This window comes from Zophobas morio, unplaced genomic scaffold (assembly GCF_036711695.1).
Source record: "Zophobas morio isolate AGI-343-1 ecotype UQ-CSIRO unplaced genomic scaffold, CSIRO_AGI_Zmor_V1 ptg000018l, whole genome shotgun sequence".
Lineage (NCBI taxonomy): Eukaryota > Metazoa > Arthropoda > Insecta > Coleoptera > Tenebrionidae > Zophobas > Zophobas morio.
The window spans coordinates 4,027,628-4,052,741 of NW_026972123.1; the positions used below are offsets into that span (position 1 = coordinate 4,027,628).

At 31.8% G+C, this 25,114-nt stretch overlaps 1 protein-coding gene across 3 annotated transcripts in view; it reads right to left on the minus strand.

The window, feature by feature from the left end:
• LOC135130828 (extracellular sulfatase SULF-1 homolog) overlaps positions 1-25,114 on the minus strand; it is a 186,806-nt gene that overhangs the window by 87,648 nt on the left and 74,044 nt on the right. For all 3 annotated transcript variants that reach the window (XM_064058257.1, XM_064058255.1, XM_064058256.1), the window contains exon 3: positions 551-702. In XM_064058257.1, coding sequence (XP_063914327.1) covers positions 551-702 — 152 coding nt within the window. The remainder of the gene's footprint in view (positions 1-550; positions 703-25,114) is intronic.

The window sequence follows — 25,114 nt, forward strand, 5'->3', positions numbered from 1 at the left end:
GCCCTGTGACGTGACGACCAACCGAACTGTCAAACACTCGCGCCACCTATCCAAAAATAACGCTAATCAATTAGTTGTGTCCCAAAACCGGTAGCTGCCACTAATGTAAGCAACATCGTTAACAGGTCCTCAAAATGTTCTCATTCCGGTGACACCTCGCCTGAAAACCCGACCTCTTCAAACTCATCTCGTGTCTTCTCCACAATGCACTCCCAAGCCGTAAACTTTTTCGTTCGTTATTAGTTTCACGTAACAACCCAACACAAAATAATAAAACGGCATTCCATGGCAAAACTTCGTTGCTCGATCACGGTTTGAGTGTTGTTTGTCTTTTATTTACATCGCGGTATTACGAAATTCTTATAACGCAAATACCTGTCCGTAATCAGAAAGGAATTTCAATTAAGGCTGTAATTAAATTCAAATAGGAATTTTTAAAATATATAACAAATTATTGCGCGATGATTAATTATCGATGACTCATCGAGCAATAAAAATATTACCTTAACAAGAAGAACGGTTTCTAGGCCAGACGTTGAAAAAATCTCACCTTGTGATAGTCGAAACCGTGCTTGATTTTCTTCCCGTTCATGTTGATGGAGTAGTTGTAGTATTTGGAGTTCATGATGAGCCCCCCCCACTCGCGCCACCCTGGAGGGACGTAGGAGCCGTTGTACTTGTTGAGGTATTTTCCGAAGTAGCCTGCAACAGACGATTTTTTTTCATTAGTTATTCGGTTCGAATTAGCACTGGTGAATACACACCCTGTATATTTTTGCATGATTAGATGTGGCATTTGTATAATACGACTTGGTCATGAATATTAATTACGAAAAATGATACAAGCGTTTATTAACTGAGGAATCTCGGTCGGGTGGGATGGTTTATGTCTCGAGTTGATTAGGAGACGATTTAAATGGGTGAAATGAACGTAGTGTGACGAAAGTGCGTCTAAACACCTTATTTGGGTCTATTTTTGGGACTACTGTTGATTCAACAGTAAACTTTTAAATATTGCGGAAGATCTTTCAAATCAATCAAATAAAATAGGTCCTAAAACACAACTTTGGGAGAACCCATACTTTATCTTATTTTGGGAGTAACGCTGAGAGTCTAGTCAATTTCAAAGACCTTGTGGTCTGTAGACAAAAATTTTGAAGAACATTTGGGACCATCGAGTTTTGTTTTTTAAAATACGTATTTGAAAGAATTTTGAGATTCCTAGCGTCTCCTTTTAAGAATTTGAAAAAATCCTGTGGTACCGTGATGTTTTTTCAGAATGAGTTTAAAAAAATCTCGGAAGATCTCGGTGTTTTGCTTCAGAACGCAGTTAACTGAATCTTGGCATTCTGGTGGTTTGTTTTTCAAAGAGATTTAAAAAACCGTGGTGAATTTGGTGTTTTGTTTTTGAAATAATTTTAAGAAATCTCCTGGTATTTTATTTTTGAAATTATTTTTTAAAATCTCGGGAGTCTTTTGTTTTCGACAGATATTAGATACTAGATAATAGATAATAGTCTTGGATTTTTTTTGTTTTATTTTTAAACGCTGGATCGGTAGCGTCTTTTTCACAAAATGTAAAAGAATCTTGGAATGATCCTGGTATGTTATTTTTAAAGACATAAAAGAAGTATGGAGACCCCTATTTAAAAAAAGGTTTCTGGTGTTTTTCTCGTTTTTTTTTTTAAGAAATTAATCGTATTTTGAGGTCTTTGGTGTTTTGTTTCTGAAAAATTTTTAAAGAATCTTGGGATCGCCAAAATCTCTTTTTAATTTAAAAGAGGCTTGGGGATTCCAAATTTGATTTTGAAATAATTTCAAAAGTCTCTGGTGTATTTTTTTAAGAATTTAAAGAATTCCTGGTGTTTTGCTTTTAAAATAAATTAAAATAACTTTGTGAATTTTTTCGTCATGTTTTTAAAATAATTTAAAATCATCCTCAGGTCTCCTGTTGTATTTATTGTTTTTAAAACCATAAATACCCATTGAAGATCCTGTTTCTGTATTTTTGAAAGAAATTTAAAAACCTTGGGGGTTTTTGATGTTTTATTTTTGAAAGAATCTGAGGATTTTTGGCGTCTTAAAAAAATTAAAAGAACCTTGGTATCCTTGGTGTTTTGTTTTTGAAAGAATATTAATGATTTTTTTTTTAATTTAAGAGTCTTAGGCCGAAGGCACTTTGTTCTTGAATTTTTTTTTTTAATCTTTAGATCTTTAGTATTTTGTATTTGAAAGACATTAAAAGAACCTTAAGGACCCTGGTGTTTAGTTTTTGAAAGTTATTAAGACAATCCTGGGTGCTTTTGATATTTTGTTTTTAGAAGAATTTAAAAGAATGTGGGGCGCCATTGCTGCTTTAAGTTCTCAAAAATTTGAAAGAACCTTTTGGTCTCTAGTGCCTTTTTCTTTTGAAAGAATTTGAAAGAATTTTAGGGTAGATAATGTCTTCTTTTTAATAACTGAAAAGTCTCTAGGTCTTGTTTCTGAAAAAATCTAAAAGAATCTTTTTTTTTAATCTCTAGGTCCGTAGCGTCTTTTTTAAAGAATGTAAAAGAATCTTGGGAGGATCCCAGTATGTTATTTTTAAAGACATAAAAGAAGCATGGAGACCCTTTCAAAAAAAAAAACAAAAATTTTGCTGTATTTTTTTAAGAATTTAATCGTATCTTAAGATCTTTGATGTTTTTTTTTTTTTGAAAAAATTTAAAAGAAGAGTCTTGGGATCCCAAATTTTTTGATTTTGAAAAAATTTTAAAGGTCTCTGGTGTTTTCTTTTTAAGAATTTAAAAAATCCCTGGTGTTTTGCTTTTAAAATAAATTAAAATAACTGTGTGAATTTTTTCGTCATGTTTTTAAAATAATTTAAAATCATCCTCAGGTCTCCTGTTGTATTTATTATTTTTAAAACCATAAATACCCTTTGAAGATCCTGTTTCTGTATTTTTGAAAGAAATTTAAAAAACCTTGGGGGTTTTTGATGTTTTATTTTTGAAAGAATCTGAGGATTTTTGGCATCTTAAAAAAATTAAAAGAACCTTGGTATCCTTGGTGTTTTGTTTTTGAAAGAATATTAATGACTTTTTTTTAATTTAAGAGTCTTAGAGGCCGAAGGCTCTTTGTTCTTGAATTTTTTTTTTAATCTTTAGATCTCTAGTATTTTGTATTTGAAAGACATTAAAAGAACCTTAAGGACCTTGGTGTTTCGTTTTTGAAAGTTATTAAGACAATCTTGGGTGCTTTTGATATTTTGTTTTTAGAAGAATTTAAAAGAATGTGGGGCGCCATTGCTGCTTTAATTTCTCAAAAATTTGAAAGAACCTTTTGGTCTCTAGTGCCTTTTTCTTTTGAAAGATTTTGAAAGAATTTTATGGTAGATAATGTCTTCTTTTTAATAATTGAAAAGTCTCTAGGTCTTGTTTCTGAAAAAATCTGAAAGAATCCTTTTTTTTAATCTCTAGGTCCGTAGCGTCTTTTTTAAAGAATGTAAAAGAATCTTGGGAGGATCCCAGTATGTTATTTTTAAAGACATAAAAGAAGAATGGAGACCCTTATAAAAAAAACAAAAATTTTGCTGTATTTTTTTAAGAATTTAATCGTATCTTAAGATCTTTGATGTTTTGTTTTTGAAAAAATTTGAAAGGTCTCTGGTGTTTTCTTTTTAAGAATTTAAAAAATCCCTGGTGTTTTGGTCTTGAAAGAAATTCAATAACTGGGTTTTTTTTGTTTTTAAAATAATTAATTTAAAACAATTTTCAGGAATCCCGTTGCATTGTTTTTAAAAAACATTAAAATATTCCTGAAGACTCTGTTTTTGAAAGAAATTTAAAAACCTTGGGGGTTTTTGATGTTTTATTTTTGAAAAAATATGAAAGAATCTTTAGATTTCTAGTATTTTGTATTTGAAAGACATTAAAGGAACCTTAAGGACCCTGGTGTGCCCTTTTTGAAAGGTATTAAAACAACCTTGGGGATTTTAGATATTTTGTTTTTAGAAGAATTTAAAAGAATGAAAAAACCTTTTGGTATCTAGTGTCGTTTGTTTCTGAAAAATTTGAAAGAATTTTTTTGTGTCTGGCGACTTTTTTTTTGAAAGAAATTAAAAGTATCTTGAGTGCCTCCAGTGTTTTGTTTTTGAAAGACTTTATAAGAACCTAAGGGACCCTGATGTTTTCTTTTTGAAAGAAATTGAAAGAATCTTAAGGTAACTGATGCCTTTTTTTAAGAATTTAAGTGTCTAAGGGGTTCTAAGTTTTTTGTTTTTGAAAAAAAATTAAAGAATCTTTAGGTCTCTGGTGTTTTTTTCTTTTGAAAGAAATTAGAAGTATCTTGAAGGCCGTAGTGTTTTGTTTCTGAAAGAGATCAAATCGTCGTTGCTGCTTTCTTTGGGCTCTAGGTTTTTTTTTAAACAATTTGACAAAATCTTTGAGTCTCTAGAGTCTTTTTCTTTTGAAAGAAATTTTGGCTTTTGGTATTTTGTTTTTAGAAGGATTTAAAAAAATCTGGGACTCCATTGCTACTTCCACTTTGAAAAAATTTGAAAGAATCTTTGCGTCTCGAGTGTCTTTAATTTTAAAGAGTTGAAAACAATCCTGGGAACTCCTGTTTTATTGTTTTTGAAAGACATTAAACGAACCTGGTCTTGTATTTTTTAAAGAACTTGAAAAACCCTTGGGGCTTTTGGTGTTTTATTTCTGAAAGATTTTGGAAAAATCTCTTCTGAAAGAATTTAAAGTGGTCTTGGGAGCTCCAGGTCTTTTGTTTTTGAAAAAAATTCAAAGAATCTTGAGGTTTCTTTCGTCTCTTTCTTTTGAAAGAAATTAAAAGAATCTGTGAACGCCATTGCTGCTTTCATTTTGAAAAAAATCAAAGAATCTTTGGGTCTTTGGTGTCTTTGTCTTTAAAAAATTTGAAAGAATCCTAGAGACTCCCGGTATACTGATTCTGTAAGACATTAAAAGAACCTTTGTGATCATGGTATTTTATTTTTCAACGAGATTAAAAAAAATCTTGAAGACTTTTGGTGTTTTATTTTTGAAAGAATTTGAAGGAATCCTAGGATCTCCAATGTCTTTTCTAAAGAATCTAAAATAACTTTGGAATCATTGGTGTTTTCCTTTTGAAAGAATTTGAAAGAATCTTGGGTTCGCTCTTTTTTAAGAATTTAAAAGAATTTTAGGAGCTCCAGGTTTTTGTTTTTGAAAAAATTTTAAAGTATCTTGAGGGTCTAGGGTGTTTTATTTTTGAAGGAAATTAAAACAGTTTTGAGGACCTTTGGTGTTTTGTTTTTACAGATATTTTAAGGCATCTAGGGTACCATGGCTCTTTTTTTTTTATTTTAAATAATCTTTGGGTCTTTGGTGTCTTTGCTTTTAAAAAATTTGAAAAAATCCGGAAGCGCCGGTGCTGCTTTCATTAAAAAAAAATTGAAAGAATCTTCTAGTGTTTTTTTATTTTTAACGAATTGTTTTTGAAAGACATCATTAAAAGAACGCTGGAGACTTTGGTATTTCATTAAAAAAAAAAAGAAAAAACCTGGGGGTTCTGATTTTTTATTTTTGAAAGAATCTGAAAGCATCTTAAGGTCTTTGGCGTCTTTAAAAAAAATTATAAGAACTTGGGATCCTGGGTGTTTTGTTTTTGAAAGACATTAAAAAAAGGATTGAAAGGATGAAAGGATGAGAGGATATGAGAATAAGAAAATGAGAGGATGAAAGAATGAGAAGATGAGAGGATGAAAGACTAGTAAGGCTAAAAATTATAGAAAGGATAATAAGGATAAAAGGATGAAAAGGATGAAAATAATGAAAAGGATGAAAAAGATGAAATGGATGAAAAAGATGAAAAGGATGCAAGAATTAAAGGATGAAAGGATGAAAGGATAAGAGGATGAGATGGTGAGAGGATGAGAGGATGGAAGGATAAGAGTATGAGAGGATGAGAGAATGAAAGGATGAGACGATGAGAGGAAGAGAGAACGAGAGGACAAAAGCACAGGAAGGAGTGAAAGGTTGGAAAGAATAGATGGGACAGAAAAGATAGAAAGGATAAAAAGAATAAAAAGATATAAAGGATGAGACGATGAAATGGATGATAAGGATGAAAAGAATGAAAAAAAGAATGATAAAACAGATGAAAAGGATGAAAGATGAAAGAATAAAAGGATGAAAATGTGAAAGGATGGAAGAATGAGAGGATGAGAGGATGAGAGGATGAGAGGATGAAAGGACGAAAGGATGAAAGGATGAAAGGATGAGAGGATGAGAGCACGAGAGGACGAGAGAACGAAAGCACAGAAAGGACCGAAAGGACAAGAAGGAGAGAAAAGTTGGAAAGGATAGAAAGGACAGAAAAGATAGAAAAGATAAAAAGAATAAATATGATATAAAGGATGAAAAAAGGACGAAAAGGACGGAAAGGACGAAAAGGATGAAAAGGATAAAAAGGAAAAGAGGATGAAACGGATAAAAAGGAAAAGAGGATGAAAAGGATAAAAAGGAATAAAAAGATTGAAATAATCAAAAGGATTAGTGAAAATATTAAAAGGATATAAAGGATAGGTATGTTGATTTGAGCGAATTATGAATTAGAACAGCGGACAGTCTTACGAATTTTGGATGAGAGGATGAGAGGATGAAAGATGGAAGGATGACGAAACGGAAACACGAAAGCACGAAAGGACGAAAGCATAGACAGGATAGAAAGGATAGACAGGGTAGAAAGGATAGAAATGACAAAAAGGATAAAAAGGATAAAAAGATGAGAGGATATGAGAATAAGAAAATGAGAGGATGAAAGAATGAGAAGATGAGAGGATGAAAGGATGAAAGGATAAAAAGACTAGTAAGGCTAAAAATTATAGAAAGGATAATAAGGATAAAAGGATGAAAAGGATGAAAGGATAAGAGGATGAGAGAATGAGAGAATGAAAGGATGAGAGGATGAGAGGAAGAGAGAACGAGAGGACAAAAGCACAGGAAGGAGTGAAAGGTTGGAAAGAATAGATGGGACAGAAAAGATAGAAAGGATAAAAAGAATAAAAAGATATAAAGGATGAGACGATGAAATGGATGATAAGGATGAAAAGAATGAAAGATGAAAGAATAAAAGGATGAAAATATGAAAGGATGGAAGACTGAGAGGATGAGAGGATGAAAGGATGAAAGGATGAAAGGATGAGAGGATGAGAGGACGAGAGGACGAAAGCACAGAAAGGACCGAAAGGACAAGAAGGAGAGAAAAGTTGGAACGGATAGAAAGGACGGAAAGGACGAAAAGGATGAAAAGGATAAAAAGGAAAAGAGGATGAAACGGATAAAAAGGAAAAGAGGATGAAAAGGATAAAAAGGAATAAAAGGATTGAAATAATCAAAAGGATTAGTGAAAATATTAAAAGGATATAAAGGATAGGTATGTTGATTTGTGCGAATTATGAATTAGAACAGCGGACAGTCTTACGAATTTTGAATAAGAGGATGAGAGTATGAAAGATGAAAGGATGACGGAACGGAAGCACGAAAGCACGAAAGGACGAAAGCATAGACAGGATAGAAATGATAGACAGGGTAGAAAGGATAGAAATGACAAAAAGGATAAAAAGGATGAAAAGAATGAAAAAGTATAAAATTGATACGAAGGATATAAAAGATTGAAAGGATGAAAGGATAAAAAGACTAGTAAGGCTAAAAATTATAGAAAGGATAATAAGGATAAAAGGATGAAAAAGATGAAAATAATGAAAAGGATGAAAAAGATGAAAAGAATGAAAAAGATGAAAAGGATGCAAGAATTAAAGGATGAAAGGATAAGAGGACGAGATGGTGAGAGGATGAGAGGATGGAGGATGAGAGGATGGAAGGATAAGAGGATGAGAGGATGAGAGAATGAAAGGATGAGAGGAAGAGAGAACGAGAAGACAAAAGCACAGGAAGGAGTGAAAGGTTGGAAAGAATAAATGGGACAGAAAAGATAGAAAGGATAAAAAGAATAAAAAGATATAAAGGATGAGACGATGAAATGGATGATAAGGATGAAAAGAATGAAAAAAAAGAAATGATAAAACAGATGAAAAGGATGAAAGATGAAAGAATAAAAGGATGGAAGAATGAGAGGATGAGAGGATGAAAGGATGAAAGGATGAGAGGATGAGAGGACGAGAACACGAAAGCACAGAAAGGACCGAAAGGATAAGAAGGAGAGAAAAGTTGGAAAGGATAGAAAGGACAGAAAAGATAGAAAGGATAAAAAGAATAAATATGATATAAAGGACAGGATAGAAAGGATAGACAGGGTAGAAAGGATAGAAATGACAAAAAGGATAAAAAGAATGAAAAAGTATAAAATGGATACGAAGGATATAAAAGATTGAAAGGATGAAAGAATGAGAGGATATGAGAATAAGAAAATGAGAGGATGAAAGAATGAGAAGATGAGAGGATGAAAGGATGAAAGGATAAAAAGACTAGTAAGGCTAAAAATTATAGAAAGGATAATAAGGATAAAAGGATGAAAATAATGAAAAGGATGAAAGGATAAGAGGATGAGATGGTGAGAGGATGAGAGGATGGAAGGATAAGAGGATGAGAGGATGAGAGAATGAAAGGATGAGAGGATGAGAGGAAGAGAGAACGAGAGGACAAAAGCACAGGAAGGAGTGAAAGGTTGGAAAGAATAGATGGGACAGAAAAGATAGAAAGGATAAAAAGAATAAAAAGATATAAAGGATGAGACGATGAAATGGATGATAAGGATGAAAAGAATGAAAAAAAAAGAAATGATAAAATAGATGAAAAGGATGAAAGATGAAAGAATAAAAGGATGAAAATATGAAAGGATGGAAGAATGAGAGGATGAGAGGATGAAAGGATGAAAAGATGAAAGGATGAAAGGATGAGAGGATGAGAGGACGAGAGGACGAAAGCACAGAAAGGACCGAAAGGAAAAGAAGGAGAGAAAAGTTGGAAAGGATAGAAAGGACAGAAAAGATAGAAAGGATAAAAAGAATAAATAGGATATAAAGGATGAAAAAAGGACGAAAAGGACGAAAAGGATGAAAAGGATAAAAAGGAAAAGAGGATGAGACGGATAAAAAGGAAAAGAGGATGAAAAGGATAAAAAGGAATAAAAGGATTGAAATAATCAAAAGGATTAGTGAAAATATTAAAAGGATATAAAGGATAGGTATGTTGATTTGTGCGAAGTATGAATTAGAACAGCGGACAGTCTTACGAATTTTGGATAAGAGGATGAGAGGATGAAAGATGAAAGATGAAAGGATGACGGAACGGAAGCACGAAAGCACGAAAGGACGAAAGCATAGACAGGATAGAAAGGATAGACAGAGTAGAAAGGATAGAAATGACAAAAAGGATAAAAAGCATAAAAAGAATGAAAAAGTATAAAATGGATACGAAGGATATAAAAGATAGAAAGAATAAAAATGACCAAACAATCCTGTGGACTCCTGTTGTATTGTTTTTGAAAGAGATTTAAAATACCTTGGGGGTTTTTGATTTGTTATTTTTGATAGAATTTACAAAAATTTTATGATCTTCCGTGTCTTCTTTAAAAGTATTAAAAGAACTCTGACATAATTGCTGTTTTGTTTTTGAGAGAATAAAGGTCTTGGGGCTCTAAGATTTTTTTTTTTAATTTGACAGAATCTTTGGGTCTCTAGTAACTTTTTCTTTTGAAAGAATAGCGTTTCGTTTTTGAAAGAGATTTAAGCAATCTTAGAGGCTTTTGGCATTTTGTTTTAAAAAAAAATTTAAAAGAATCTGATTTAATTTGAAACAATTCTGGGAACTCCTGTTTTTGAAAGATGTTAAACGAATCTGGTATTGTTTTTTTTTTGAAAGAGCTTGAAGAAACCTTGGGGGCTTTTGGTGTTTTATTTCTGAAAGAATTTGAAAAAATGAAAAAATCTTTGGGTGTCTAGTGTCTTTTTTTAAACACGTAATTTAACAATTTTGGGATCTGTGGTGTTTTGTTCTACAAGAATCTAGGGGTTCGCTAATGTCTTTTTTAAGAATTTAAAATAGTCTTGAGAGCTCCAGGTCTTTAGTTTTTGAAAAAAATTTGAAAGAATCTTGAGGCTTCTTATGTATTTTTCTTTTGAAAGAAATTAAAAGTATCTTGAAGTCGCATAGGGTTTTATTTTTGAAAGACATTAAAGGAATCTGTTTTGTTTTTGAACAATTTTGGTAACTTTGTTATTTTGTTTTTAGAAGAATTTAAAAGAATCTGAGGTCATGGTATTTTATTTTTCAATGAGATTAAAAAAAAACTTTTAGTGCTTTATTTTTAAAAGAATTTGGAGGAATTCTAGGATCTCCAATGTCTTTTTTAAGAAACCTAAAAGAACTTTGGTGTGTTCCTTTTTGAAAGAATTGAAAAGAATCTGAATCTTCGGTTCGCTTTTTTTAAGAATTCAAAAAAATTTTAAGGGCTCCAGGCTTTTGGTTTTGAAAATATTTTGAACGAAACTTGGAGGTCCCAGCTGTTGTGATTTCAAACAATTTGAGGGTCTTGGGCTCCCTTACGACTTTCTTTATAAAAAAAATTTGAAACTAATTATTATGAGTCTGTGGCATTAAAAAAATTTTGGAGATTTAAATCGAACGAACTCTGACTGTCCAGTAATGACGATAATTTTGTTCTAAGGCCAAATTAAGTACTTGATAGTACCCGAACAAAAATTGAATACGTGGATTTATCCTGTGTAATTTAAGTTGAAAATCCGCACATAATTTGATCATTTTTTCACTCTCAAAGTTTCTTTTTGGCTAACGGTGATATCTCTGGTTAAATCTGGTTCTTTTTGACTAAATTTGGAAATAGTTTCTTCAAAAATTATTTCCCTTGAATATAGTCGTAGTTTACATATTGTAAAAAAAAACAGATTATCATTTTTCAGAGCGATCGTCCAGATTTTTGCGTTCTTTGCGAAATTTTTGTAGTTAATTGAGAAAAACACAACAATGATCTAATTGACAAGTTCACTTCACTAGTTTTGAAGATAATTACCATAAAAAAATGACCCCAGTACTCACGCACACAAAATTTTTCAATAATGATGTATCTGTGAGGAAACACTGGTAAATAACCTGTAGGAAGACACCTTGCGACAACATAATTTTTCTTGCCAAGATGAAAAAGCGCCTTTCCAAATTTAACAACCTGCTTAAATCCACCAACGACAGGTGACAAGCCAGATAACATCTAATCTCCGATCGAGTGGAAAAACGTCTCCTGCTAATTGTTTACACATTAGAGTCAACGTTAACACGCCGAAATTAGCGTTATTCAAATGTCGGTAGCCCACGTAATGCCCATAATGAATCAAAACGGTCGCCAACGTAGCCTTAAATGTTTTTTAAGGAAAAAACTCCTACGTTTCGCATACATTATGAATTGGAAACGACGTTCTTCTTATGAATGAATTCCATTGCGACACACGACCGAAATAAACCCGGAACGCCCACGCGACGACCGGCTAATGGACGACGAATATGGGAAATTGGTGATAATTAGGGACGAGATTTAGGAGGAAATGCTCGTGTTCACACTTGATTATTCCGAGAAATCGTCGGCTTAATGGGCGCGAATTATTGCAGGAATTGCGATTTTAGTGCGATGGGAGTGGGAGGGGCAGGGCCGGGCTGGCATTCGGGCCCGGATGCAGTTGCATTGTCCGAATACAAGTAAGATTATAGTGTTATTAGGCGCAGCAAAAGGCGTTTATCTGCGGTGTTGTAAAATCGTCTCCAGTACGACTCTGGGGCGTTTCTTTTTCTGTCTATTTCTGGCTCAGCTGTGGTCACTGCGGTAAAGAAACGTCCGGATTTCTTAGCATTTTACCGGAGACGTTTCGACGAATCTTAGGTACCACGAACATTCAAAGAATTATCTCTACTAAATAAGTAGAAAATAAAATGATCATACAAGAATTGGGGGACAATAAATTATCAAACAATTATGACATCTTGAGAAAATTGTTCTCCTCAGATCGTCAGAAATTCAAATTTACCCTTTTGAACATGTTTTCAGTTTCTTGTCGTGAAAAGAAAACTACGGACATTTATTTTTTTTATTCGTTGTAAGCCGAAAGGCGGAGATTAATTACAACTGCTTATTTCTCTACAAGAAACTACCATGTGAAATATGTTTTTAAGTAACATTTTGTTCAAAGGAAACTGTATATGTGTTAAAAAAAAACATCAAAAAATAAGCCCCACCCACCCACCCAATCTCGATTGTGATGAATTTTTCACCCGTTGTCAGACTGAGGGGCGGAGCTTAATTGTAAAATCGATGTTTCTCGACAAAAATTTACCATTCTAAACATTTTAAACATATTATCGTGAAAAAAATATTACATATACACAGAAAAAAGGCAAAATTTAAGCCCCGCCTACTCACCATCATCTCAATTGTAATGATGTTATTCGCCGTGAGCCCGGAGGCGGAGCTTAATTGCAAAATGCCTATTTCTCAACAAGAAACTACCATATGAAACGTTTCCACTTTTCAATTGTGTTTATTCAGGTTTATGATTTTAAAATTTTTTCAAATTTCAGTTTTTAGATTTCTCAATTTACCGATGTTTCAGTTTTGGAATTTTCCAATTTTACGATTCTTCAATTCTTCATTTTTTCGATGTTTCAGTTTTGGGATTTTTCGATTTGATGTTTTAAATTTCGATTTTTAAATTTTAGATTTTTCCATTTTTTAGTTTTTCTCTTTTCGATTTTCGGATTCAATCTTTTAAATTTCGATTCATAAATTTCAGATTTCTCTCTTTTTCGATTCTGCATTTTTTTTTTTAACTTTCGATCTTTCGATTCTGCAATTTTTCAATTTTTCGATATTTCATCTTTGAAATTTTTCAATTTTTCGATAATTCAATTTTGGCACTTTGCAATATTTTGTATTCTTAGATTTTTCGTCTTTTCGATTTTTCAATTGCTCGATTTTTAAATTATAGAATTTTCATTTTTTCAAAATTTTCTATTTTTCGATTTTGCAGTTTTTTTATCTTTCTATTTTTTAATTTTTACAATTTTTAAATTTTTAATTTTTTTTTGATATTTCGATTTCTCCGTCTTTCCATTTTTCAACTTCTCGGTGAAAGATTTTTCGATTTTTCAATTATCCGATTTTTAATATTTTTGTTCCTACAATTTCGCGACTTTTCAATGTTTCGATGTTTCAGTTCCTGCCGATTCTAAATTTTCGATTTTTCGACTTATCGATTTCTCGATTTTTCAATTATTCTTAGATTTTTCGAAGTTTCAATTTTGGGATTTTTCGATATTGTATTTTTGGATTCTTCAGTTTTTCGATTTTTTAATTTTTCGTTTTTAAATTTTAGATTTTTAAATTTTTTGAATGTTCTTGAAAGCAAACTACATGTGTGTTAGAAAAAAACCTCAAAAAGTAAGCCCCACCCGCCCACCCAATCTCAATTGTGATGAATTTTTCATTCGTTGTCAGACCGAGGGGCGGAGCTTAATTGTAAAATCGATGTTTCTCAACAAAAATTTACCATTCTAAACATTTTAAATATCTTATCGTGAAAAAAAATATTACATATACACAGAAAAAAGGCAAAATCTAAGCCTCGCCTACCCACCACCATCTCAATTGTAATGATGTGATTCGCCCGGTGAGCCCGGAGGCGGAGCTTAATTGCAAAATGTCTATTTCTCAACAAGAAACTATCATATGAAACATGTTTTCAATTTTTCTATTTTAAAATGTTTCCATTTTTCAATTCTTCAAATTTGCGTTTATTCAGGTTTTCGATTTTTAAATTTTTCCATTTTTCAGTTTTTAGATTTCTCAATTTACCGATGTTTCAGTTTTGGAATTTTTCAATTTAACGATTCAATTTTTCTTCGATTCTTCATTTTTTCGTTGTTTCATTTTTGGGATCTTTCAACATTTTGATTCTTCAGTTTTCGATTTTCGGATTCGATTTTTTAAATTTCGATTTATAAATTTCAGATTTCTCTATTTATCTATTTTTCGATTCTGCAATTTTTTTTTAATTTTCAATTTTTCGATTCTGCAATTTTTCAATTTTTCGACATTTCATCTTTGAAATTTTTCAATTTTTCGATCATTCAATTTTGGCATTTTGCAATATTTTGTATTCTTAGATTTTTCGTCTTTTCGATTTTTCAATTGTTCGATTTTCGAAATTTTCGATTTTTCGATTTTGCAGTTTCTTGATCTTTCTATTTTTTAATTTTTAAATTTTTTATTTTTCAGTTTTTTGATATTTCGATTTCTCTGTCTTTCGATTTTTCAACTTCTCGGTGGTTAAAGATTTTTCGATTTTTAATATTTTTATTCCTATAATTTCGTGATTTTTCAATGTTTCGATGTTTCAGTTCCTGTCGATTCTTGCTATATTTTTGGAATCAGCGTGTCGAGATCTACAGCCCTGAATTTTTTCATAATTTTTTGACAACTTTTTTAAAATTGAAATTTTTTAATGGTCCCCCCTTCTAAAAATTTCGCAAAAATTTTGACATTTTCGAAACTCAACTAAATACATTTTCTTGTAGATTGCGAGCTCTAGAATTCAAATCCGGCTTCGGTTTTTTGCTACCTGCAACCGTTTTTCCAGAATCGACCGATGAAATTTAGAAATTTTTGAAATTTTCAAAAATTCGCATTTCGCAGCGATTTTTTCGAAAATGTTGATTCGTGACCATCAACATGCTATATATTTGGAATCAGCGTGTCGAGATCTACGTCCCTGAATTTTTTCATGATTTTTAGACAACTTTTTTAAAATTGAAATTTTTTAATGGTCCCCCCTTCTAAAAATTTCGCAAAAATTTTGACATTTTCGAAACTCAACTAAATACATTTTCTTGTAGATTTCGAGCTCTAGAATTCAAATCCGGCTTCGGTTTTTTGATACCTGCAACCGTTTTTCCAGAATCGACCGTTGAAATTTTGAAATTTTTGAAATTTTCAAAAATTCGCATTTCGCAGCGATTTTTTCGAAAATGTTGATTCGTGACTATCAACGTGCTATATTTTTGGAATCAACGTGTCGAGATCTACGTCCCTGAATTTTTTCATAATTTTTAGACAACTTTTTTAAAATTGAAATTTTTTTATTTTTCGATTCTGCAAATTTTTTAATTTTCAATTTTTCGATAATTCAATTTTGCAATATTTTGTATTCTTAGATTTTTCGTCTTTTCGATTTTTCAATTGCTCGATTTTTAAATTATAGAATTTTCATTTTTTCAAAATTCTCGATTTTGCGATTTTGCAGTTTTTTGATCTTTCTATTTTTTGATTTTTAAATTTTTTATTTTTCAGTTTTTTGATATTTCGATTTCTCTCTTTCAATTTTTCAACTTCTCGGTTAAAGATTTTTCGAATTTTCAATTATTCGATTTTTAATATTACCTATTGTTCCTACAATTTCGCGACTTTTCAATGTTTCGATGTTTCAGTTCCTGCCGATTCTAAATTTTCGATTTTTCGACTTATCGATTTCTCGATTTTTCAATTATTCTTAGATTTTTCGAAGTTTCAATTTTGGGATTTTTCGATATTGCATTTGGATTCTTCAGTTTTTCGATTTTTTAATTTTTCGTTTTTAAATTTTTTATTTTTAAATTTTTTGAATTTAACTTGTTCTTGAAAGGAAACTACATGTGTGTTAGAAAAAAACCTCAAAAAATAAGCCCCACGCACCCACCCAATCTCAATTGTGATGAATTTTTCATTCATTGTCAGACCGAGGGGCGGAGCTAAATTGTAAAATCGATGTTTCTCGACAAAAATTTACCATTCTAAACATTTTAAATATCTTATCGTGAAAAAAAATTACATATACACAGAAAAAAGGCAAAATCTAAGCCCCGCCTACCCACCACCATCTCAATTGTAATGATGTGATTCGCTGTGAGCCCGGAGGCGGAGCTTAATTGCAAAATGTCTATTTCTCAACAAGAAACTATCATATGAAACATGTTTTCAATTTTTCTATTTTAAAATGTTTCCATTTTTCAATTCTTCAAATTTGCGTTTATTCAGGTTTTCGATTTTTAAATTTTTCCATTTTTCAGTTTTTAGATTTCTCAATTTACCGATGTTTCAGTTTTGGAATTTTTCAATTTAACGATTCTTCAATTTTTCTTCAATTCTTCATTTTTTCGATGTGTCAGTTTGGGATTTTTCGATTCGATGTTATAAATTTCGGTTTTTTCAATTTTAGATTTTTCTATTTTTTAGTTTTTCTATTTTCGATTTTGCAATTTTTTTAATTTCGCTTCTGCAATTTTTCAATATTTCGATATTTCATTTTTGAGATTTTTCGACATTTTTAAATTTCGATTTATAAATTTCAGATTTCTCTATTTTTCTATTTTTCGATTCTGCAATTTTTTTTTAAATTTTCAATTTTTCAATTCTGCAATTTTTCAAGTTTTCGATATTTCATCTTTGAAATTTTTCAATTTTTCGATAATTCCATTCTGCAATATTTTGTATTCTTAGATTTTTCGTCTTTTAGATTTTTCAATTGCTCGATTTTTAAATTATAGAATTTTCATTTTTTCAAAATTCTCGATTTTGCGATTTTGCAGTGTTTTGATCTTTCAATTTTTTAATTTTTAAATTTTTTATTTTTCAGTTTTTTGATATTTCGATTTCTCTGTCTTTCGATTTTTCAACTTCTCGGTTAAAGATTTTTCGATTTATCAATTATCCGATTTTTAATATTTTTGTTCCTACAATTTCGCGACTTTTCAATGTTTCGATGTTTCAGTTCCTGTCGATTCTTGCTATATTTTTGGAATCAGCGTGTCGAGATCTACAGCCCTGAATTTTTTCATAATTTTTAGACAACTTTTTTAAAATTGAAATTTTTTAATGGTCCCCCTTCTAAAAATTTCGCAAAAATTTTGAGATTTTCGAAACTCAACTAAAAACATTTTCTTGTAGTTTTCGAGCTCTAGAATTCAAATCCGGCTTCGTTTTTTTGATACCTGCAACCGTTTTTCCAGAATCGACCGTTGAAATTTCGAAATTTTTGAAATTTTCAAAAATTCGCATTTCGCAGTGATTTTTTCGAAAATGTTGATTCGTGACCATCAACATGCTATATTTTTGGAATCACCGTGTCGAGATCTACGTCCCTGAATTTTTTCATAATTTTTAGACAACTTTTTTAAAATTGAAATTTTTCTGTTTTTCTATTCTACAAATTTTTTTAATTTTCAATTTTTCGATAATTCAATTTTGCAATATTTTGTATTCTTATATTTTTCGTCTTTTCGATTTTTCAATTGATCGATTTTTAAATTATAGAATTTTCATTTTTTCAAAATTCTCGATTTTGCGATTTTGCAGTTTTTTAATCTTCCTATTTTTTAATTTTTAATTTTTTTATTTTTCAATTTTTTGATATTTCGATTTCTGTCTTTCGATTTTTCAACTTCTCGGTTAAAGATTTTTCGATTTTTCAATTATCCGATTTTTAATATTTTTGTTTCTACAATTTCGCGACTTTTCAATGTTTCGATATTTCAGTTCCTTCCTATTATAAATTTTCGATTTTTCGACTTATCGATTTCTCGATTTTTCAATTATTCTTAGATTTTTCGAAGTTTCAATTTTGGGATTTTTCAATATTGTATTTGGATTCTTCAGTTTTTCGGTTTTTTAATTTTTCGTTTTTAAATTTTTTTAATTTTACATGTTGTTGAAAGGAAACTACTTGAGTGTTAGAAATAAATGTCAAAAAATAAGCCCCACCTGCCCACCCCAATCTCAATTGTGATGAATGTTTCATTCGTTGTCAGACCGAGGGGCGGAGCTTAATTGTAAAATCGATGTTTCTCGACAAAAATTTACCATGCTAAACATTTTAAATATCTTATCGTGAACAAAATATTACATATATACAAAAAAGGCAAAATTTAAGCCCCGCCTACCCACCACCAACTCAATTGTAATGATGTTGTTCGCCGTGAGCCCGGAGGCGGAGCTTAATTGCAAAATTCCTATTTCTCAACAAGAAACTACCATGTGAAACATTTTTCAATTTTTCTGTTTTAAAATGTTTCCATTTTTAAATTCTTCAAATTTGCGTTTATTCAGGTTTTCGATTTTAAAATTCTTCCATTTTTCTCAATTTACCCATGTTCAGTTTTGGAATTTTTCAATTTAACGATTCTTCAATTCTTCATTTTTTCGATTCAATGTTTTAAATTTCGATTTTTAAATTTTAGATTTTTCTATTTTCATTTCTGCAATTTTAATTTCGCTTCTGCAATTTTTCAATTTTTCGATATTTCATTTTTGAGATTTTTCAAGATTCGATTCTTCGATTTTTCGATTTTTCAATGTTTCGGTTCCCCAATTTTTTTTCGATTTTTCAATTTACCGATGTTTCAGTTTTGGAATTTTTCAATTTACCGATTCTTCAATTTTTCTTCGATTCTTCATTTTTTCATTGCATCAGTTTTGGGATTTTTCAACATTTTGATTCTTCAGTTTTCGATTTTCGGATTCGATTTTTTAAATTTCGATTCACAAATTTCAGATTTCTCTATTTTTCTATTTTTCGATTCTGCAAATTTTTTTAATTTTCAATTTTTCGATAATTCAATTTTGCAATATTTTGTATTCTTAGATTTTTCGTCTTTTCGATTTTTCAATTGCTCGATTTTTAAATTATAGAATTTTCATTTTTTCAAAATTCTCGATTTTGCGATTTTGCGGTTTTTTTTATTCTTTCTATTTTTTAATTTTTAAATTTTTTATTTTTCAGTTTTTTGATATTTCGAGTTATCATTTATCCCAACTTTTTTAAAATTGAAATTTTTTAAATTTTGATTCTTTAATTTTCCATTTTCAGATTCGATTATAAATTTAGATTTCTCTATTTTTCGATTCTGCAAATTTTTTTAATTTTCAATTTTTCGATTCTGCAATTTTTCAAGTTTTCGATATTTCATCTTCGAAATTTTTCAATTTTTCGATAATTCAGTTTTGGCATTTTGCAAAATATTATATATTTTATATTCTTAGATTTTTCGTCTTTTTGATTTTTCAATTGCTCGATTTTTAAATTATAGAATTTTCATTTTTTCAAAATTCTCGATTTTTCGATTTTGCAGTTTTTTGATTTTTAAATTTTCAAACTGAAAAATAAAAAATTAAAAAAAATGATATTTCGATTTCTGTCTTTCTATTTTTCAACTTCTCAGTTAAAGAATTTTGGATTTTTCAATTATCCCATTTTTAATATTTTTGTTCCTACAATTTCGCGCCTTTTCAATGTTTCGATGTTTCAAATTCCTGCCGATTCTAAATTTTCGATTTTTCGACTTACCGATTTCTCGATTTTTCAATTATTCTTAGATTTTTTGAAGTTTCAATTTTGGGATTTTCCGATACTGTATGTATTTGGATTCTTCAGTTTTTCGATTTTTTAATTTTAGATTTTTAGATTTTTTGAATTTTACATGTTGTTGAAAGGAAACTACATGTGTGTTAGAAATAAACATCAAAAAATAAGCCCCACCCACCCACCTCAATCTCAATTGTGATGAATTTCATTGGTTGTCAGACGGAGGGGCGGAGTTTAATTGTAAAATCGATGTTTCCCAACAAAAATTTACCATTCTAAACGTTTCAAATATCTTATCGTGAAAAAAATATTACGTATATCCAGAAAAAAAGGCAAAATTTAAGTCCCGCCTACCCACCACTATCTCAATTGTTGTAATGGGCCCGGGGCGGAGTTTAATTGCAAAATCCTTATTTCTTCGCAAGAACTGACTGTCTGAAACCGGTATATATAAAGAAAAAAAAGGAAAGAGCAAGCCCCTACAATGTCAACAACAACAAAAGATGTTTTGCCTGCTAATTTCTTGATAAAAACAAAGATTATGCAATTAAACCCCGCCCTAGGGGTTATGTCGAATAAGAAAAATCACCACAATTGAGACAGGGGTGGGTGGGCGGGGCTTATATTTTGCCTTTTTTTTTAATATACCTAGTCTTTTTTCACAACGAAATTTAAATTTAAAATAGATTTTGAGGGATAGTTAAGACTGTTGCGGGAATGTGAGGTCATTATTATTAATTAATTTTATTTCGTAAAATTTTGTTTACCGTAAATCCAAAAAAACCGTCACACAAATCGAATAAAAAACCGTCCATGTGGCCTGCATTCCGTCCCGATTTGGGCCGCTCTCCATGCAAAAGAAAGCTCAAAAAGCGCTCTCCGTTCGGTGTCCGCGGGCGCTCCGTCCGCATAATTGATGTCGCAGACGCGCGATTACATCGCACGTGGGCGAGTGGCATCAAAGAGCCCACGTGCCAAAGTAACACGTGCTCATCTCTCCGGTCGGTCTTCTATTATTTATACGCGCCTATTGTTCTTGCAGCGGTATTCTGACTCGTAACGCTATTTTTGAGGAACGATAGCCGAGACCAGGTGTTCTGTTATTCAAATCTCGACAACGATATAATTTGGTATTATGGTAATTATGCGGCTGGATTAGTCATCGATTTCGGACCGAGCTGTGTTCCGCGTAGACGATTTTGCATTTCCTTTCAAATTGAAATTATTTTTAGCCGGGCGGTATTCGATGTCTTGATTATTGATCGTTTTCTTTGTTGGGTTAATTGTAGGCCGGCCTGCGAAGGTGGATGGGTGGTAATGTAACAAGCTGGTGAGGATTGACGGAATGGAGTGATTGAAGTACGTCTTTTTGGATTGTTGTTACTCAATTTATTTATTTTTTTTTCATTTTAGTATATAAAACCCATTTTACCATCTTAAAAACAAGATTAGAGACAATTGGGCTGACTTTCAGTCAGTATGTGGATATACAGGGTGTTCATTTTATCTGTTCACGCCTGAATATTTTTGCATAGGCAACATATTATACATCCCAAAGACGACTTCGCCCAATTTATTTATTTTTTTTTTTTAATAAGCAATCACAGGAATTACAGAAAAAAAATGACAAAGATGTCAAGTGCCAAATAATGACAAAATTGAAAAAATTAATATAAGGGAAAATGTACAAAAAGAATAAAAATAAAGGTATAAAAATGTCCTAACAGACAAAAGGAAAAATTTTTCCGCCGAAAATTTAGAAAAATATCAAATTTGTTATGCAAAATTTTAACCAGGATTCGGATCGCAATTATGTAAAATAATAAAATAAATGTAGATCTCAAAAAAAGCAAAACGTTGCGTAAAATTTATTTTTCATAAAACTTGCATAAGGTGCCTATTTTCGCATTTTCAGGCCTTTTTGTCGGTTATTTTAGGGCCTACTTTGAATTTTTTTAGCCTAAAATCCGCTCTTTAAATTGATAATACCGGGTGTCTGGAAAATGACGGGTTAACTCTCCGCCACACTCTTAACAATTAACTGGTGAAAAAGTTCTCAAAACCCTAAGTTTAAAATGTTCGTAGTGAATTTTCGGTCCCCTGGTGTTTTATTTTCGGGTAAATTTAAAGGAATCTGGTGTTTTGTTGCTGGATGAACTTGAATGCCGCAGTGTTTTTTTTTAAATTCGGGACACTCTTGGGTACCCACGGTGTATGATTTTGGGAGCCCATGGAAATTTTTTGGTAAATTATTTAAAACCATTTGGAGGACTTTGGTGTTCTACTTTTGGAAAATTCTGACCTGACCTATTTTTTAGTTAATTTTGGGAATCCGTTTTTTTTTTGAAAAATTTAAAACAATCTTGAAGTTCTAGGTATTCATATTTGGAAAGAATTTGAAAGTGTTTTAGAGCCTTTAGTAGCTTTTCTTATAATAATTTAATTAAATTCGTTGGAGGATACGTCATTTGCTAAAGTCAGTCTTATCTTAGCAGGTGATAACCACGCCCACTATATCTCAATTGACGATTGTGAAAGAACGACAAAAATTTTCGGAAAAAAAGTGTCCAACTCACTCATTTCTTATAAAATGCTAGCCCCACCCACCCGCCCTCTATTTCTTTGGAAGGTTTGTCACTTGCCAAAATCAGTTTTATCTTAACAAGTACTAACCCCGCCCACTATATTTCAATTGACGATTCTCAAAAAACAACAAAAATTTACGAAAAAAAGTGTCAAAATCAGTCATTTCTTATAAAATATCTATTTTCTTAGAAAATATGTCATTTGCCAAAAACAGTCTAATCTTATTAAGTATTAGTTAGCCCCGCCCACCCGCCCTCTATTTTCCTGGAGGATATGTCATTTGCCAAAATCAGTTTTATCTTAGCAAGTACTAATCGCCCACCCAGTCTTCTCATTCTAAGGACTAATTTTATTTCTGTTCAGTATAAGATGATTCATTTCATTCAGACCGGATAAAATTTATCACTAAAATAAAGAGAGGGTGGGTGGGCGGGGCTAATTATGTTCTCTTATGGAGTGGGAGTGGAAATTAATAAAATCTAGAATGTGAAAAAAGTAAAAAAAAGCGCTAGTCGTAAATTTTTTGTTACACTATTTGCTACTGCAACTGTAAAAATTGCTATATTTCATTTGGCGATTTTGGAAGAACGACAGAAATTTTACGACGAAACGAAGCGAAAAATGACTTCTGAATGTCGAAATCTACAAGAAAATATCTAGCTAACTTTCGAAAATGGTTGAAAAGTGGTCAAAAAATATCAAAAGTGCCAAAATTAGTAATATTTTATAAAATGCTAGCCCCGCCCACCCGCCCTCTATTTTCTTGGAAAATGTCATTTGCCAAAAACAGTCTAATCTTATTAAGTATTAGCCCCGCCCACCCGCCCTCTATTTTCCTGGAAGGTATATAACTTGCCAAAATCAGTTTTATCTTAACAAGTACTAATCGCCCACCCAGTCTTCTCAATCTAAGGACAAATTTTATTTCTGTTCAGTATAAGATCATTCAGACCGGATAAAATTAATCACTAAATAAAGACAGGGTGGGTGGGCGGGGCTAATTATGTTCTCTTATGGAGTGGGAGTGGAAATTAATAAAGTCTAGAATGTGAAAAAAGTAAAAAAAAAGCGCTAGTCGTAAATTTTTTGTTATACTATTTGCTACTGCGACTGTAAAAATTGTTATATTTCATTTGGCGATTTTGGAAGAACGACAAAAATTTTACGACGAAACGAAGCGAAAAATGACTTCTGAATGTCGAAATCTACAAGAAAATATCTAGCTAACTTTCGAAAATGGTTGAAAAGTGGTCAAAAAATATCAAAAGTGCCAAAATTAGTAATATTTTATAAAATGCTAGCCCCGCCCACCCGCCCTCTATTTTCTTGGAAAATATGTCATTTGCCAAAAACAGTCTAATCTTATTAAGTATTAGCCCCGCCCACCCGCCCTCTATTTTCCTGGACGGTATATAACTTGCCAAAATCAGTTTTATCTTAACAAGTACTAACCCCGCCCACTATATTTCAATTAACAATTCTGAAAGAACGACAGAAATTTTCGAAAAAAGAAGTGTCCAAATCACCCACTTCTTATAAAATGCTAGCCCCGCCCACCCGCCCTCTATTTTCTTGGAAAATATGTTATCTGCAAAAAACAGTCTAAAGTTATCTAGCCCTAGCCCCGCCCACCCGCCCTCTATTTCCTTGAAAGGTATGTCACTTGCCAAAATCAGTTTTATCTTAACAAATACTAACCCCGTCCACTATATTTCAATTGACGATTCTGAAAAAACACCAGAAATTTTCGAAAAAAAAGTGTCCAAATCACTCATTCCTTATAAAATGCTAGCCCCGCCCACCCACTCTCTATTTTCTTAGAAAATATGTCATTTGCAAAAAACAGTCTTATCTTATCCAGTGCTAGCCCCGCCCGCCCGCCCTCTATTTTTTTGGAAGATATGTCATTTGCCAAAAAACAGTCTTATCTTATCAAGAACTGGCCCCGCCCACCCAGTCTTCTCATTCTAAGAACTGATTTTATTTTGTTCAGTATAAGATCATTCATTTCATTCAGACCGGATAAAGTTAATAACTGAATTGAAGGTAAGGTGGGTGGGCGGGGGTAATTATGTTCTCTTATGGAGTGGGAGTGGAAACGAATGAAATCTAGGAAGTGAAAAAAGTAAAAAAGCGCTAATCCTAAATTTTTTGTTATAATATTTATTACTGCAACTGTAAAAATTGCTATATTTCAGTTGACGATTTTGAAATATCGACAGAAATATTCGCCGAAACGAAGCCGAAAATGACTTCTGGATGTCGAAAACTACAAGTAAATGTGTAGCTAATTTCCGAAAATGGTCGAAAAATGGTTGCAAATATCAAAAGTGTCAAAATTAGTCGTATATTTTCTTGGAAAATATGTCATCTGCAAAAAACAGTCTAATCTTATCTAGTACTATCCCCGCCCACCCGCCCTCTATTTCCTTGGAAGGTATGTCACTTGCCAAAATCAGTTTTATCTTAACAAGTACTAACCCCGCCCAGTATATTTCAATTGACGATTCTGAAAGAACAACAGAAATAAAAAGTGTCAAACTCAGTCATTTCTTATAAAATGCTAGCCCCGCCTACCCGCCCTCTATTTTCTTGGAAAATATGGCATCTGCAAAAAACAGTCTAAACTTATCTAGTACTAGCCCCGCCCACCCGCCCTCTATTTCCTTGGAAGGTATGTCACTTGCCAAAATCAGTTTTATCTTAACAAGTACTAACCCCGCCCAGTATATTTCCTCAGTCATTTCTTATGAAAATGCTAGCCCCGCCCACTCGCCCTCTATTTTCTTGGCAAATATATCATCTGCCAAAAACAGTATTTTATCTTATCAAGTCCTAGTCCCGCCCACCCGCCCTCTATTCTCTTGAAAGGTATATCATTTGCCAAAATCACTTTTATTTTAGCAAGTACTAACCCCGACGACCCAGTCTTCTCATTCTAAGGACTAATTTTATTTCTGTTCAGTATAAGATCATCCAGAACAGATAAAATTGATCACTAAAAAAGAGACAGGGTGGGTGGGCGGGGCTAATTATGTTCTCTTATAGAGTGGGAGTGAAAATTAATAGAATCTAGGATGTGAAAAATTTTAAAAAATCGCTAATCGTAAATTTTTTGTTACACTGTTTGCTACTGCAACT